Source organism: Brachyhypopomus gauderio, unplaced genomic scaffold, assembly GCF_052324685.1.
Source record: "Brachyhypopomus gauderio isolate BG-103 unplaced genomic scaffold, BGAUD_0.2 sc79, whole genome shotgun sequence".
Taxonomy (NCBI): domain Eukaryota; kingdom Metazoa; phylum Chordata; class Actinopteri; order Gymnotiformes; family Hypopomidae; genus Brachyhypopomus; species Brachyhypopomus gauderio.
In genome coordinates, this window is record NW_027506900.1 from 752,567 (window position 1) to 770,589 (window position 18,023).

The window sequence follows — 18,023 nt, forward strand, 5'->3', positions numbered from 1 at the left end:
GCAATAGCGCACGGGAAAACATACAGCATACAGAAACGTGTAAACATTAGACAACGACGAGCACAGGACACTGCGCGAGCGCACATTAAATAGACAAACCACATTAGCCCCATGTGATTACGAGACGAGTCACAGGTGAGACGAATTATCACAAGACATAACCATAACCACGTAGATCCACAGACGCAGACGATGCACGTGGACAACGTAAACACACGCCCAAAAGGGAGGGGCCGGGGTCCTCAACGTGACAGAGGACAGACATGTAACAGGCACCAGGCTGCGCACCAGGAGGAGAGAGATGAGGGGAGAGAGGTCGGGAGCTGCAGGTGTCGCGGCGAACGGTCCTCCTCCAGCCTTTGCTGCGAAGCCTCCGCCTGGTGCAGCGCGGCTGGCGGACGTGCCAAGCGGGCCGTGTGGGTGGTCCCCTTCGGTCTCCATTTCCTCCTCCTCTTCTCTCCGGCTCCACTCCATGGACTGCTCCGGGCTGCCACCCCGGGAGTAGTCCATTTTCCTTTTGCCGGAGCGATCGGAAGAGGGAGTCCACCTCCCTTTCACGGTCTCCGCAGACAACTCCGAGGGGGGAGGGCTCTCTTCTTCCTCCGCGGTGTAGGAGCCCTCTGACGAAGGGTAATCCTCATTTTCCCCCTCCTCCTCTTCCTCACCCTCCTCTGCAGTGTGAAAGGGGCACACGGGCGGAGGGAGGTAATCCTCTTCCTCCGATTCTTGCTCCTCCTCCTCCTCAACGTAGTCCACGGTGGAGGAGCCACACACAGACGGAGGGTAGCCCTCCTCTTCCTCCCCACCGTAGTCCACGGTGGAGGTGTCACACACAGACGGAAGGTAGCCCTCCTCCTCCTCCCCACCGTAGTCCACGGTGGAGGCATCACACACTGACGGAGGGTAGGCTTCCTCCTCCTCCTCCGAGTCTTCCTCCCCGAATTCCTCCTCCGGGGTTGACGCGGTGGCGCCGATCGTACAGTCGCCCACCCTCGGAGGTGAGAGGGCGCGGGAAGGAGACGAGTGTAGACGTCTCCAAATCCTCACCGAGCCCTCGCGGAACATTTCCGCCATCTCAGGGTCCGTGCACTCACGAGCCGCAGACAGCTGGGAAGCGCACACAGGGTCCCGCTCCAGCTCTTCCAACGTGGGCTCGTGGCGCGAGGAGGACTCCTCTTCCTCTCCTCCTTCCTCACGACAGGGAGGGTCCCCCTCAAGCTCGAGGACGCCCACCCGCAGGGGCGAGAGTTCCCGGGAAGGAGAGGGGTGCTTCTCCTGCCACACCCTTACAGCCATCTGGCGGTATTCTTCTGCCAGCTCGGGAATAGCGGTCTCCCGAGCCGCGCACAGCATATAGGAGCACTCTGGGTCTTGCTGGAGCTGCGCCATAGTCGGCGTGGCCTTGCGGCGCGGGGGGGAGGAAGAAGCGCGGTGATGCCGCTTGCTGAGGCGCTTTGCCTTTTTCGGCCGGGTTGCGTAGCCTGGCATGGTCTTGGTGTCTCTGGTCGGCTCGTCGTTCTGTGACGATGGCGGCTGGACGAAGGACGAGACAGGAATCCTCGTTTTCAGCACACGTCACGTTTAGTACGGTAGACGTATATTGCGCAATAGCGCACGGGAAAACATACAGCACACAGAAACGTGTAAACATTAGACAACGACGAGCACAGGACACTGTGCGAGCGCACATTAAATAGACAAACCACATTAGCCCCATGTGATTACGAGACGAGTCACAGGTGAGATGAATTATCACAAGACATAACTATAACCACGTAGATCCACAGATGCAGACAATGCACGTGGACAACGTAAACACATGCCCAAAAGGGAGGGGCCGGGGTCCTCAACGTGACAATTATAAATATAAAGTATGTATTATAATACCTCAACTACAGAATTTGAACAGTTCTCATGTGATATACTCACATGTCCTAATAGCATGACATAATTGTTTACCTTTTGGCTGTGAAGGGCAGGGTGAGCGAAACAAAATGGAAGCGATCACACCAAGTCTCAGGGAAAATGTATGGTTTAATAGAGAAAGTGAGCAAACCAAAAACCCATGACCTGATCCGAAATAAGGATATAATAACCAGCGGTCAACTGGTACAAAGACAAGACATATATAGGCAAACAAATGACCCTCAGGTGAGACGGATCACAGGCTCCGCACACCTGAGGGACGCACACAACGCAACAAATACTGGACAGCTGCCGCTGTAAACGGGGGCGACCAGTAGGGGGCCCGCCGTACAGTGACATTGGCAAAGAAAAATACCAACACAGATTTTATGTTAGAAAATGTTACTTTCCTGTATGAGTAATGTAAATTTTATCGAGCTGCTTTACAAAACCAACATAGCCATATCTTCTAGTGGAATTTATTTCAAGAATTGTAGAATTTTTATGCAACAAAAGTTTGTACAGAAAAAAAAAAATTGTACAGATTTTGCAACAAATGATAATATTTCTATGACATGGTATAAAATCATGAAAGCACTTACAGGTCAATAAGCATCAGTTTCTTCTTAGTCCTGTTCTTTTTTCTTTCTTTTTTGAGTTAAGAAAAAATATTCAATACAAATATATATTTAGCAAAACTCTTATTTCAGACTGCTATTGAAATAGTGTAATGCTTACTTGCCATATTCATATGCCATGAATTTCTCATTAACCCTATATGATTAGTTCTTGCATGACCTGTGAGTATTTGCTAATGTAATGTGAAATTAAGCATATATAAACTTGAATGTTTCCTTTCTTTTTTAGGTGGAGATTAATTTCTCATTATCTAATGTTTACCACTTCTGTATCTAGGGTCTTTCATGTATAATGAATCTGATGCTGCCGGATGGTGTTATACTGTTTATTGCAATTCAACGTGTCAAGCTGACAAGAAGTCACAGCCATGTGCTGCTACAACAATCCCATTTACACCTTCTAGTACTACCCCGTCTACTCCAACACGTTCCAGTACTACTTTGTCTACTCCAACACATTCCAGTACTACCCTGTCTACTTCAACACATTCCAGTCCTACTACTACACCTACTCCAGGCTGCGCATACCTTAAACCACCAAGAAAGGTAATGAATACATTTTGATCATTTGATACATTTGATCAACTTTTTAAAATGTATGGTTTATATTTTAATTAGAGGAACTGAGCCTGCTCTGGCAGAATAAAATACATTTTTAAACAACTTATTTAAAATGTACTTTCTAAGTAAGTTAAAAAAGTTGTTCATTTTTTTAATATAATTATACAATAAACAATTATCTATGAAGCATTAGTTTGCAAATGAACACTGTAGGAAATATTCTCAAGATGTTTGTATACATTATTTTTTATCAGGTAGCTCAGGTAACATTATAGAGAAGGCAGGATGCTGAAACCGCAGTACTTCTCAGAACGCATTTTATTAGCATAAATGATAGCGAGATAGCGCTATCGTAACATGAAACACTTAGACGTTGGTACACAAACAAGCATGGACAATAAACAACTAACTAACTAACTAACATAAACATTAAGATACATGTTTATATGTGTAGCGGATACATTTGTTAGTTGTGGATTATGAACGGGGCACCATCCTGATTGCTCAGGAACAAATATTGTGATAATGGAGATAGGTGGAATATGGTTTAATCAGTCTCATTACTAAAGGGTTAAGTTCTGGTTCGGACGTGCCAGGAGCAGCGCGGCGGGCGTACGCGCCTGGTGCGCCGGGGCTGGCGTACGCGCCTGGTGCGCCGGGGCTGATGGACTGACCGAACGGGCCGTGTGGGTGGTCCCCTTCGGTCTCCATTTCCTCCTCTTCCTCTTCTCCCCGGCTCCACTCCATGGACTGCTCCGGGCTGCCACCCCGGGAGCAGTCCATAGCACTGTCTCTGGAGCGAGCGGAAGAGGGCGTCCGCTTTCCTCTTACGGTCTCCGCAGACCTCTCTGAGGGGGGAGGGCTCTCTTCTTCCGCCGTAGTATAGGAGCCCTCCTCCTCCTCACCCTTCTCTGCGGTGCGAGAGGGGCACACGGGCGGAGGGAGGTAATCCTCGTCCTCCGATTCTTCCTCCGACTCCGCCTCCTCCCTACCGTAGTCCACGGTGGAGGCGGAGTCCTCCGACGGAGGGTATTCCTCTTCCTCCTCCTCTCCACCGTAGTCCACGGTGGACGCCTCGCCCACCGACGGGGGGTAGTCCTCTCCCTCTCCCCCGTAGTCAACGGTGGAGGCGTCGTACAGCGACGGAGGGTAGGCTTCCTCTTCCTCCTCATCGGAGTTCTCCTCCCCAAACTCGCTCTCTGGGGTGGACTCGGTGGCTCCAAAGACGCACGAGCCCACCCTCAGCGGCGAGAGGGCGCGGGGAGGAGACGGGTGTCTGGCCAGCCAGACCTTAACCGCCTCCTGTCGGAGCACCACCGCCCACTCGGGGCTGGACACCTGTTTAGCCATCCGCAGCAGGTCGGCGCACTGCGGGTCCCGCTCCAGCTGCTCCGACGTCGGCGTGGCGTCGCACTGTGGCGGTGATTCCCTCTCCTCCTCAGGCGGCGTCCCTGCCTCGTAAAACTCCGGGACGCTTACCCGTAGGGGCGAGAGTCCCCGGGAAGGCGAGGGGTGCCTCTCTCTCCACACTCGGACCGCTGTCTGGCGGTATTCCCGTGCCAACTCGGGAATAGCGGTCTCCCGGGCCGCACACAGCAGGTAGGAGCATTCCGGATCCTGCTGCAGTTGCGCCAGAGTCGGCGGACCTGTGCGGCGTGGGCGAGGAGATGGAGAGCGGTGATGCTGCTTACTGGGCTTCTTGCCCTTCTTTTGCTTGTCCTTGTAGCCTGGCATGCTTTCTAGGTGTCTCAAACGGCTCGTCGTTCTGTGACGTTGGGTGCGGCGTGAAGGACGAGACACAGAATCCCTCTATTGCAGCGAACGTCACTGTTTTATTACAACAAGGATTGCGCAATAGCGCACGGAGAACATTACACAGATACAGCACGTGTAGACTTTAGACAACGACGAGCACAGGACACTGCGCGAACGCACATTAAGTAGACAAACCACATTAGCCCCACCTGATGACGAGACTAGGCACAGGTGAGATGGATAATCACTAGACGGAACCACCACCACGAGTATCCACAGACGCAGACGATGACACGCGGACTACGTGAACACACGCCCAAAGGGGAGGGGCCGGGGTCCTCAACGTGACACATATGGAATGATTTGGCTCAAAATTAAATTAAACCTATATGTGAATCTTCTAATCTAAACCAGGGATATAATAGTGAACAACAAAGAATATAAAATTAAACAACAACAGCGAATGATAAGCAGTTATCGACGGTCATTAGATTTAAATGGATTATATGACTACCCTAAGACTTGCCTAACTAGCGTAGGACCCAGGGATGGACACGAGGTCTTTAGAGAGAGAATAGAAAGGAGAAAGAGAAAGTTTGGGCAGGTTAATGGTAACAGTATTTACTATTTCGGAGTCCAGTTCAATATTTCCGAGCACATTAAACTTAAATAAGTTAAATATTTATACATATACTCGAAATGATTCGAAATAATTCGCTTTTAATCACATTATTTAATGGTGTTTTATTTTCAAAACGCCCAATCTTAACGTCTTCACGTTCTCTCATGTTTCGTCCTGGAATTACAAGAGGCTCATATTTGTTAACATAATACAAGAGAACTGTTCAGTCTTACAGCTATTTGTTGTGAAACAAAGTAGTTACAATTTCAAGCATTTTAAAGTACTTTAGCCTAAATTCCAGCACTTTTTAAACCTGAAACACAAAGCAACATTAAAATTCGTCAGGTAAATGTTCCTTCCCCTGTTTTTGAGTGGTGTTTCTTTATACTACCACATATTGTTTTGGACAAAGAATGTGACGTGGCTAGTATAAACGCCTCCACCGTTTGCGCAGGTTCATAGATGTATATAGATCAGAGATGGGCAACTTCCATGATAAAGAGGGACAACATTTTGTCAGCACTATTATTGGAGGGCCACATGACCACGCACTTCAAATAATTGGATATGAAAGACACTACAAATTATTCTCAATAAGAACACATTTTAAATGAATTCAGATCTGTATGTTTATTGTACCAACATACATATATTTTCTGCATATAAATGCATTAACATGTCCTTAATAAGCAACAAAGACAAAACATTTGCTTAATAAAAAAGTGCAAAAAAAAATTTGAACTCATATCAAAAGAACTGTAATGCGTAGCGCGCTGCGGAGCGAGGAGGCGGACACAAACACTGAGAAGAGCGAGATTTAATAAGGAGACTTCCATAGGCGAAGTCGTTTGTACAGGCACGGGTCAAAACGGGAGAGCCGTCCAAGTGGTCAACAGGACAGGCAGGAGTCGTAACAGGAGAGCCATTCACAACGGAGAAACACAACAGAGACGGAAAATACCAGAACAGCGATGACCCACAAAACCGAACAGACCACAAATAACCGACAACGGGCGAAACACAGAGATACAAGTACACAGGACTAAACTAGACACAACTGAATACAATGACGACACGGGCGTGGCAGACAGAGAGAAACCAGCGCAACAGACACGCAGGGTGGGATAACCGGGCAAGGAACAACACCGACACGGGAAAGGGGGGCGTAGCCCTACGTGACAAGAACAAAAAAAGTTTTTTCTTTTAATTATTAAATTATTATTGATCTATCTGCGGGCCGCACTGAGTGAGGACGAGGGCCGTGTGCGGCCCGGGGGCCGCCAGTTGCCCATCCCTGAATGTATATTTCCATCTATATAGATCTATGTATATATGTAGTGTGTGTATATATTTATTTATTTTGATGCCTGGTGTAGCGTCAGGTAAAAATTTTCTTTCACCGGTTTTGCAGGGGTTTTTATTCTTCACTGCCACCTATCGTTTCGGAGAACACTGCAGTGAAGCTCGCAAAAGTATAAATGCTTCCACCGTTCGCGCGAGGTGGGTGGAGACGAAAGCATAAACCAGGCTTTACTTCGTTGAAGAGGCATGGTGAAGCGGACCCAGGGCCGGCCCTTCCATGAGGCAACATAGGCAAATGCTAGGGGCGCCGTCTATCCAGGGGGGTGCTCGCGTGCTCGTTTTTTAAATTTTATTTTATTTTTTATTTTATTTTTTTTAAATGAACAATTGATAAATGTGAAAACAAACCAAGTCCACATAATCATAATTTCATTGTTTAATAATATTAGTCAAATTAATAATTATTAAAATAATACACGACACCTTTCACCCGCGCGCCAACCCGCCGGCCCCTGCGCGCTCTGCGCACCTCGTTACTGTTTCTTTTGGGGGAAAAGACATCACAGAGTGAGTGACATCTGCCCGTAAAGATGTCAAAAAAACAGAAGTCCTCTGGTGCCCAGGGCAGAAAAAGGAGATAAATGGAGGAAGAATTGTGACAAAAAAACAGAGGTAATATAATGGTAATATGTGGTGAATTAACACTATACCAGTGGCGATCCGTCAGGGCCTTCAAGGCCTTCTCTGAAGATCCATTGATCTTAAAAAAATACGTTTTATCTATTATCTGTAATATATGTTAATAACGCTTCACCAATAATTTGTATTTTTCCTCTAAATCGGCTTTCAAATCCACTTTTCGTGCTTGTGCTGGAAAAAAAACTCAGTGCTGAAACAAAAAATCAACCAATCAGAATATTTGACACCGTTGTTTCTAGGTAAAACAGAAAAAGGACCTCCCCAAGGACCTTCTGTTTATCTGTCGCATTGGCAGTTTAATCAACCAATCATATTTCGAATTAGAATGGTGGAGGCGTGCTCCAATGGTCTCAGGGTATTCTCGCAGGTCCTCATGCTGTTGTTCTCTGCACTACTTTACGTAATATAGTTTTAAAATGTTTTTTGTGCAACACCTTTATATGTATTGCTTGTTATACGGTAATATTTAAGTCATTTGCTTTTTATTTGTTTCTTTAATAGTGATACAATCAACACAATGATTGATGATGCAGGGGGCACCAACAAGAAATTTCGCCTAGGGTACCACATTGGTCAGGGCGGACCAACCGGTGCGCGTTCATGGTTAGTTTCCTGAGGCGGCTAAGGTCAGCGGAGCAGGTCACGTGAGACGGCTCGAATCGCGGAGACTTAGCGGTGACGTCACAGTCGCAGCTGAAGGGCGCAGACAAACTCTTGCAGATAACTTAACTGAGAAAGAAATTGAGCTTGACTTGAAAGACTAGACTAAATAAAAATACGTTTGATGACAACACATAAAAAAAATAAATAATAATAAAATATAGAAGAATCTTCTGTTGGACTCAGTGAGAGCTTTAGTGGCGGTCTTTTGGCCTCGCTCCAGTGCACTCTGTGGTGTTCGGCGTGAGTCCAGCAATCTGTTGGTCCCGATGGTTTGGCGTGTTTCCAACGAGTTTGAGTCTTTGAGTCTCGTGAAAATTACCTGGCCAGATGAAGTCTGGTGAAATTCTCCAAGTCCTTCCAAGTCTACCAGGCTGCCAAGCTCATTGTCTCTCCTTGAGCAAGGGATTTTAAACAACTTTCATGGGCATCATCGTAAGGCACTTTCTTGGGGGGGGGGGTCCGTCTTTCCAGGACTAGTCAATGACTTAACCAAAGGAGACAGATTAGCACAATTTGAAGACCAAGGGAATTCCCTATTCCTAAATAAATTGACTTACATACTCTGCCTAAGTATAAGTATTAATTTGGTTCTATTAGTCTACACATTGAGCCATTCTTAATTTCCACTTTTAGACAATAAATGACACATAATGCACAGACAGGCATGAATGTGAGGTCACATAAGCACACATGAAAATGATTACATTCAATGAGTAATATACAAACTAATACATAGATATGCATATGCCTAATATAGCACATTACATATTGATACTTGGTTATATATGAATCTAAATTAATATTACATCGGAATACAAGTGTATTGATATGATATACACAAGTCTCTATGACTAACACACAGAATTATTGAGCATGCATGTCTAAATAGCAGAACACACAGTAACATATATATATATATATATATATATATATATATATATATATATATATATATATATATATGCATGCCTGCATTCACTATAGAGTTTAAGACTACAAGAACAGGTATCTAACTACAGAAACACAAAGTAATACATGGATATGCATCAATGTGGTGTGTTTATACAATAACAGGTATTCTAATAAGATCACTCAATAATGAATACATGCAAGATCATAAGTTGTGTCTTTATATCAACCACATATCACAGTGTTCACATTTAGAGGCACATGGTCCTGTGGTCCTTTGTTCTTAAGGGCTGGAAAGCTGAATACTGGTTTCAGGAATAATGAATCTTTCCTTGTATGAAATGTTGTCTAGTTTGGTGTCTTTAGACTGAGTTCTCCGAGCTAGTTCCAATAGGCTACGTCCCAATTTTATGTACAGTTCGGGGGTGAGTTTCCCAAAACGTTCTTAGCGCTAAGTACTTCATAACCTCGTTCTTACGTACGCTAACGTTTCGGGAAACTCACCCCTGATTTGAAGTTACAGAGATCTCTGACGTATTTGCATCTTTAGTTCTGGATTTTAACACAGGACTTCCAATGGGTTTAAACTGTGGGCAATCAGATAAGGTTGGAATTTAGAGTTTTATGGTCCTTCCTGACTGTGGTCCCAGTGTCCTCCAAAGAAGGTTGATTTTGACCAGAACTCTTAGATGGCCTCTCTGCTAAGCTTAGGAGATCATATAAGGTCAGAATTTTAAGCTTTGGGGAAACAAACACCATTGTGAATGTGGATCCTTTGGGGCCTGTTGCTGGGTAAAGAATCAGTGTTTATCTTTACATACAATCAAAGAGATTTGGGTGAGTCAGTCTCTCACGTTCAGCAGGCAAAGATTCCACTTTGGGTGTCATAGTGAAATGGCTTTTAGCTGTCTCCACTACATATGTACAAAACACAATGAGGAACAACACATAAGGAAACTCAGAGCAGGTGACACGAATGAGGGGCATTGGCACACCTACATATACAGAAGTACATATAAGGACCTAACTGGACTAAACGACACATAGACACGCCCATAAGTGAGGGATTTGGGGTCATACAGTGGCATCATCACCCATGAATCTGTAATTGTAGGGCTTTAACGCAGCGTAAGCTGCGGAGCTAGGAGGTGGACACACACACTGAGGAGAGTGAGATTTATTGAAGGGAATTCCATATTCGAAGTCGTAATTACAGGCAGTGAGCCATAACGGGTGAGCCATCCATGTGAGACAAATACATAGGCATACTGACACAACGAACTAAACAAGGCACTAAGACACTGAACGAATACTTTAAACAAAACATGGGAGTAACGCATACAAACCAGGAAAAGAAACACAGGATGTGCCCACTTGTGGGCAGCACAGTCTCTGGGGAAACAGGAGGGAACTGCGGACAGGCGGCGGGGACCGGCGGGACCAACTGACGTGCTGCTGGGACTGGTGGGGTCCGCTGGCGGGTAGCGGGAACGGGGGTGATGCGCTGGCGGGCAGCGGGAACAGGCGGGGTCTGCTGGTGGGCAGTGGGAACAGGAGTCCTGGGTGACCTCCTCCTGATCACCGGGGCTGGAACCGCTGAAAAGAAGTCCTTGGGAGGCGGGGCTGCCGGGCTGACGTCCTCAGGGGGGCTGGGCCGCCAGGTTAATGTCCTCGAGTAACCGAGCCGGCCACTCTTGAGGAGAGTGGCTACTACTCCTCCCCAAAAAATCATTTGGGGTTTCCAGGGGAGAGGCTGGCAAGATCAGAGGAGGGAGGTCTTCATCTGGCCAGGTAATGACCTCTTGAGGTGCTGGGGCGGCGGGGCTTAGCTTTGTGGGCATGGTTTTTTCACCCGGTCTTGTTTGAGCCTGGAAGAACACACATACACAACTGCTTCTGGCTTTCATTGTGATGACTCCGCCTCACCGAAGGCATCGGGAGTTCACAATGGTCTTTTGAAAGCCAAACGAGAGCCAAGCCAATGCTCGTCTGCATATTAATTCCGTCTACCCGAATCTTGCACTACAGGTCGCTCTTCCCTGTAGTATGTATCAAAATGTGCAGACACGTAGCGCTTATTAGTAGGGGTGACCTGCAATAGTCGCTGATTCGACTATAGTCGACTATACCCCCTAGTCGACTATGAACGTCATAGTCTAATGTACCATTCTAACTGCATGGGGGTGCCCAAGGATGCAGCTAAGCATTAGTTGTTACATGAAATGTCTTTGTTTTCGTTATATATAGCCTTTTGTCAAATAAAATCATCCTAATTTCTGTTAATAAATATTTTTAAATGATGTTTGCGCATTAACAATAGGCATCTTCCTTACTACACATTAATAAACAACACCCTGAAGTTGCACAATCCAAATGAGCAGAGCTGAACACGCTACAGGATCAGCATCTGCCGAGATTATAATGGCTACTAAAAAACTTCAAAAGTATTTTGAAAAAGATAAAGATTAATCAAACAAAGTAAAGTCCAAGTTATGTCATCTATGTCTTTCATTTCGCTGTGTCCTTGAATGGTTAATTGTTATGTAACGCAGCGTAAGCTGTGGAGCTAGGAGGCGGACAGAAACGCTGAGGAATACTTTACCGAACGAATACTTTAAATAAAACATGGGATACAACGCATACAATCTAGCCAGGAAAAGAAACATAGAGCATGACAGAGCAGCGAAATGAGTAGAACTCACAGACCAGGAAGCCTTGAGCACTGAACATAACAACCGACACTCGACTAGGGAAACACAGGGATATAAATACACAGAACTAAACTAGACACAGGTGGAGACACTCACGACACGGGCTTGGCAGACAGAGGGAAACCATGGTACCAGACAAGCAGGGAACAACACAGACACGAGGAGCAGGGAACCGGGGTGACAGCTGGGGGGGGGGGGGGGGGGGGGGCGTAGCCCTATGTGACAAAGGCTTTCTATTCTTTTTGTGGTGTTTTTACAAAAATGGTAAAGAAAAAAAATAATGAAATGTGTCTTACAGAATTATGGGTCATAAGCAAAATGTAGTGAAAAATGTTAGTCTCTCTGATGAGCATTAAATGGATTAAGGTTAACTTGCACTGAAACTTCTGTATGTATAAATGAGGCACAGATGCTGATACAGCTTGAGATGAAGCTACAAAATGTATTTATTTATAATCATTTACAGAATGGAGAAACATGGACTGAAGATTGTGTGGTGAAAACATGCACAAATGGTTCAGTTGTGGTTAAACCTGTGTGTGCCACTCCAAACCCCCCTGAACCAAACTGTGAAAATGGCTTTCCTCCAGTGAAGGTTTATGACTCAACCTGTTGCTTCCATTATGAATGTGAATGTAAGTTTGGCATTTAATATTTTTCTTCTTTCACACCAAGCATTAAGTGGGTACAATACATTTTAGTCTGTAATTTCAAATCTTTTAAACATTCATACAAACTTTAAGTATGAATACTTTATTTTGCATAATTGCATTGTAACTCTGTTCTTTTACAAAATGACAGGTAAATGCATGGGATGGGGAGATCCCCATTATGTGACGTTTGATGGGCAGTATTATGCTTTTCAAGGAAACTGCACATACGTCTTGGTCCAGGAAATCATGAAAAAATACAATTTCAGTATCCACATTAAGAACTATTATTGTGACCTTCCCCATGGCTTGGCCTGTCCTGAGAGTATGATTATATACTACAAACTGTATAAAATAAATCTGACTCAGACAAGAAACCCAACTGTCAATAAAGTGAGTTAGAGTTTTAAAAGTTAAATTGTTACAAATCCAAACCCCAAGCAGGGGCTCAGAATGGCAGCTGATTAATGCCATCAGGTTTTCTTTTACCTCACAACAGTCTAATTAAACAAATACCGTATTTTCCGGACTATCAAATCAAATATATTTGTATAGCGCTTTTCACAACATGTGTTGTCACAAAGCGCTTTACAGGATTTACAAAGTTAACAATACTATGGGTCCAGAGCCGGAGTGGCTAATCGGGAGATTCGGGAGGATTCCCGATGGGCCGGCTCATGTCAATCTCTAGTTTTGGCCGATTGGGATGGAAAAATAATTTTGGGCCGGATTTGGGCATGAAACTCCCGGGCTGAAAAAGTGGCCCACTCCGGCCCTGTATGGGTCCAAATCCCTTATGAGCAAGCCAAAGGCGACTATAAGCTGCTACTTTTTTCCCCTCGATTTGAACCATGCGGCTTATACTGAGGTGTGGCTTTTCTGTAGATTTTTCTTCACCCATCAGGGGTGGAGCAAAAGTGAATCAGGTTAACTTAGTTCATTGAGCACTCTAGTTATGTCTTAATTAGATATTTAGACATAATACTGCTGTAATACTGCGAAGTTGTGGTCAGAGGTGAACTTTGGTATAGCCAGTGTGTATTTTATTTAAAATAATTAACACCCTTGAGCCAGTGTGGCTTTGGACATAGATAATACCGTGCCGTTTGCTGTGATAGATAATTAAAGTCTAGCTCTTATTTATGCATAGAAACATAAATCGACAATATAATCTGTAGCATCTTTATACGCGGATAAACAAGGGGAGTCGGAATTCGACATAACACCGGCTGAAAGCCAAAACTGTCGCACATGAAATCCTACAGGCTCTGTTCAGAAACTGATCAGTTCAGTTAAATATACTGTGAGTCCCCGCTTAACGATGGGGTTAGAGACTGAAAAGTCTGTCGTAAAGCAGTTTTCGTCATTAAGTGTGACCCTAGATTTAGATACGCTTTTCTTGTAAATACAGTATAGAAAAAAAAGAACAATGTTCTCATGTGTGCATACAGCGTGAGAGAGAGCGATCGTGTTGCCGAGATGGGCTGCGGTGGAGGCTGCGCTGCCTCAGCTTATCGTACACAACACTCCACAACACTCCACTGTGCTGCCACTGCTCCTCCATGCACCGCGCAAAATTTTAAAAAGTAACTCCGGTCCATTGCTAACCAGACCCGTCATTAAGCGGGGACTCACTGTATTCAGTTCAGTAGATATATGCGGCTTATAGCCCGATTTGGCTTATACAACATTTTCCATAAAAAAAAAAACTTGGTAGGTGCGGCTTATATTGAGGTGCGCTCTATAGTCCAGAAAATACGGTACTCAAAAAATCTGTTTGAAACAAGTACGTTATTGAGAGGAAGAAATCACACAAATTAATCACAAGAAATCACAGGAAAAAGATGATAATGAATTTGTATATAAAGCATTTATAATTAATATTAGAAGAGAGAATAAAAAAGATATTTTATGTAGCCTGTTGGCCATTTGGCTTTTGCATTTGTTATGACTTTAAACTGTGTGAAATAAAGATTTTTGTTGTAACAGGTATTTGTCAATGATGTAGAGAAGATTCCAACTATCTCTAATAAAGACTTCACCATCACCACTTCTGGAATTCAGATGACTGTGGATATTCCTGCAATACATGCTCAGATTAATTTCAGAGGAATGAACTTTGAGGTCAACCTGCCATTTTCCCTATTCTACAACAACACTGAGGGACAGTGTGGTAGGTGCACCTGCTTATCTGCACACACTGTGTGCATAATTATGATAAAAGCTTTGCCAAGCTATTTTAATACTCTAGTAATGCTACTGGTACTTTGCTGGTATAATGGATGATATGCTACATTAGTCATAACTTTTAATTTAGTCATGTTCACAGTTGTATATGGAGTGAGATTGCTGCCTTTAATATGAGGGCACAAAGATATTGAGCAAGACAGACTGAGCTCGCAAAATTAAGAAAACCAAGCAAAAACAGTGACAGCTAGATCAGAGAAACAGTTTTTTGCTCTCTTCACTGTTTTTAGTGCACATTTCAGGTTTTTGCTCACTTCTAAAATTTCTGCTCGTTTACAAGAGGAAATACATCACAGTTCAATCTTGGTAGATGATTACCTGAACCATCGAGACATGGGCTGCATCCAAAATGCCGTACTAAAGCAGTAGGCACTAGATTTCAATGCTGTATATTCTGCTCAACCAGTAAAGCAGTGCATTCTTTCAGTAGTTTTCATAACCTCGGACATACTACTTCCGCCATTTTACCTATGTCATATGATGTCACACTACCACAGTTAAAGGCTGCTATTCATTAAAAGCATTCCATACACCAGGATTTTGCTCAGGCTTCCTGGATTGTGTTGATTCCACTCATTTTACCTGGATTGTAGAAAATCTAGCAAGCTTGAGCAAAATCCTGGTGAGGACTTTTACTTTCTGAACCTGGATTATACACCTCTGGATGTGCGTAGAAATGCCCAGAGGAAGGGGTCAGGGGCTGTATCTACTTTAGTCCACGTCTTTAAATTTAGTCACATTAAAAGTTGTATATGCAAAAATGACAAAATAAATGCCTTATGTATTAATTCTTTTTTATTTTTTTACTGAATAACCTTCAAAGGTGTTTGTGACAACAACAAGAACAACGACTGCAGACTACCTAATGGACAAGTCCAATCATGTGAGACCGCTGCAGCTTCTTGGGAAGTGATAGGCAATATCCCTTGCCATCCTCCTGCTCCACCATCTCCCACAACCCCACCAAAAACCACAACAAAACCCTGTGAAAATACAACCGAATCAGACATCTGCAACATCATCATCTATAGCGAGTAAGGCTGATGGGGGAGGGGGGGTTGGCTTTGGCTTTGAACCCCTCATGAAATATTTCATGATGGTTCCAAATGTTTATATTTGCATTTACATCCAGTGCAGCTGATACAGTGTGTGTAAAGTAAAATGTTTTTTTGAACATGCAGTAAATGCAGTACAGTACAGTACAGTACAGTGATCTTTCAAAAAGTTAAAAAAGTCCCAGATGTCAAATGAGCCCCTTAGGTTTTTTACTCACATTTGATTAGCTAACAGATGCTTTGGTGATACACAAGGCTTACCAATCAGAACCATGATTTTTTCCAGTTTCTATTGAAAAGCTACATTAGCAATGAAAGTTCATCCACATAAATGGAAAAAATCTGGAATAATGAAACAATGAAACTAAATTAACTGTTTCTCCTAATTTGTCATATAATCACTGTAATATAATCAATCAATACAGATTGATTCACTGTATATCATATATTTAATTATGCTACAACTGCCTCCACTAGTGTCTTGTCAGTTTTTCATTTCATATTAGTGTCTTTCAGATTTTTCATCTAATATGTTCCTTTGACATGAATTCCTGGCTACAACAGCAAGGAAATTAAGATATCTGGATATGCAGTATTCAGACAAATTATGCTCAATCCAGATTCATGTCCTAACAGATGGATACATAATTTGAATATGTCTAAGACATATACTGCATATTAAATGTTTAGCATACTTTAATACTGGTTTGGTTAGATCAGTTTATATGTATTTTCATACCTCCATTTTGTTCTTTTTAAGGGTGTTTAAAAAGTGCCGTGAAGTCTTTCCTGCAGACTATGTATATAAGGCATGTCGATTTGACACATGTCACATGGGGAAGGAAGCAGGCTGCTCCAGCTTAGAGGGCTATGCTATGATGTGTGCTGAACATTCTGTATGTGTGGACTGGAGAAACTTAACTAATGGACTATGTCGTAAGGAACAGAAACTAACATTGTTGTTAAATAGTGAATTGTATTAATATAGAGATGGACATTTTCATCAAATTCTGATGTCTTTGTATAGCGCACAGTTGCCCGGATCATAAAGTCTACATGCCATGTGGACCAAAGGTTGAGAAAACCTGCAATTCAATGTAATGATGACACATCAGACAATTAAAACTACAGTATTTTTTGGTCCTTTTTTTGTCCTTTAGTTTCAGTGTTGATAAGTGCTGCATGTTTCTTTGTGATGAATTCAGGTACAATGAAAAGTTTGTGACATGCGAGTCTGACTTTTGTAATGATAACTTCAGAGAAGGATGCTACTGTTCTAAAGGCACAATCCTCTTTAACACTGCTACAGACCAATGCACAAATAGCTGTGGTAAGTACATACTATGAACATAACTGATTTATTATACAAAAAATATCAATGCTCTAGTTAGCTTTTGTCAATACTACTCAACCTACTGAACTGTAATTTTTTCTGACTCTTAGGTTGTGTAGATTCTAATGGACAGCCCAGACAGGTAAGTGTTTTGTCTGGTAGTGTCAACACAGTATTTACCTCACACTAGGGACTACCTGACAAGTTAGGAAATATTTTTTTCCTGAAGTCAAAGGTAAAGCAGTGGGCTTACTTTATGGAGATTTATGGAAATTGCTGCATTTAAGAATTACAATTTGAATTGCTATTACGAGAATTAACACATAGAGAGCTAAAATAAACTAGAAGCAGAGCAGGCACAGGAATCTTACAGTTAGGCCTGTACAGTTTGTGTGCCTGGCATATTGGTGGAATGTTTTAGGATATTTAAAAATTTCCATAAGGCTTTTGGAGTGTATCAGAGCTTTGGTCTGTGTTTCTGAAACATTGCCAAATTTTCCAGTTTAAAATATACTAGCAATAGAAGCAATCTAAGAGACATCTTTTAGAAATACAGTGAGTATCATGGGAATGACCTATTGCATGTGACATCACAAAACAGGAGGAAGGTACAATTGAGCTCAAAAAGCATTTTATTAGTTAAGAAAAAGAAGTCTTCAGAGAAGCAGGCTTGGCAAAGTTTCTGGTGGTTAATGACCATCTGTGCAAAGCACTGAACGTGGGAGTCTGTGGGGATTAAATAGAGTGAGGTAAATGAGGATATGGGTAAGTGATTCAATAAATGGATGATTGTCATGTGTGCTGTGTAGGGTTGCAGCGGTAACCGGTTTCACGGTATACCACGGTATTAAAATGCACGGTTATCATACCGTGTGCGTTTGCTTATTACCGGTAAAAAGCAAGCCAGCGGAGAAACTGACCCGCGCATGCGCAACTCCGCTCCGGTTCAGCTACTCAGCACACAGCAGTGAGA

General features: G+C 43.4%; 1 protein-coding gene across 1 annotated transcript in view; it reads left to right on the plus strand.

Annotated features, from left to right (window-relative positions):
- The window catches only part of LOC143492560 (mucin-5AC-like), a 47,905-nt gene that overhangs the window by 22,642 nt on the left and 7,240 nt on the right, over window positions 1–18,023 (plus strand). The window contains exons 32-40 of the mRNA XM_076990905.1: window positions 2,821–3,089; window positions 12,232–12,400; window positions 12,567–12,808; window positions 14,405–14,588; window positions 15,486–15,696; window positions 16,478–16,653; window positions 16,745–16,814; window positions 16,923–17,047; window positions 17,161–17,192. Of these exons, the coding sequence (XP_076847020.1) occupies window positions 2,821–3,089; window positions 12,232–12,400; window positions 12,567–12,808; window positions 14,405–14,588; window positions 15,486–15,696; window positions 16,478–16,653; window positions 16,745–16,814; window positions 16,923–17,047; window positions 17,161–17,192 (1,478 nt within the window). The remainder of the gene's footprint in view (window positions 1–2,820; window positions 3,090–12,231; window positions 12,401–12,566; window positions 12,809–14,404; window positions 14,589–15,485; window positions 15,697–16,477; window positions 16,654–16,744; window positions 16,815–16,922; window positions 17,048–17,160; window positions 17,193–18,023) is intronic.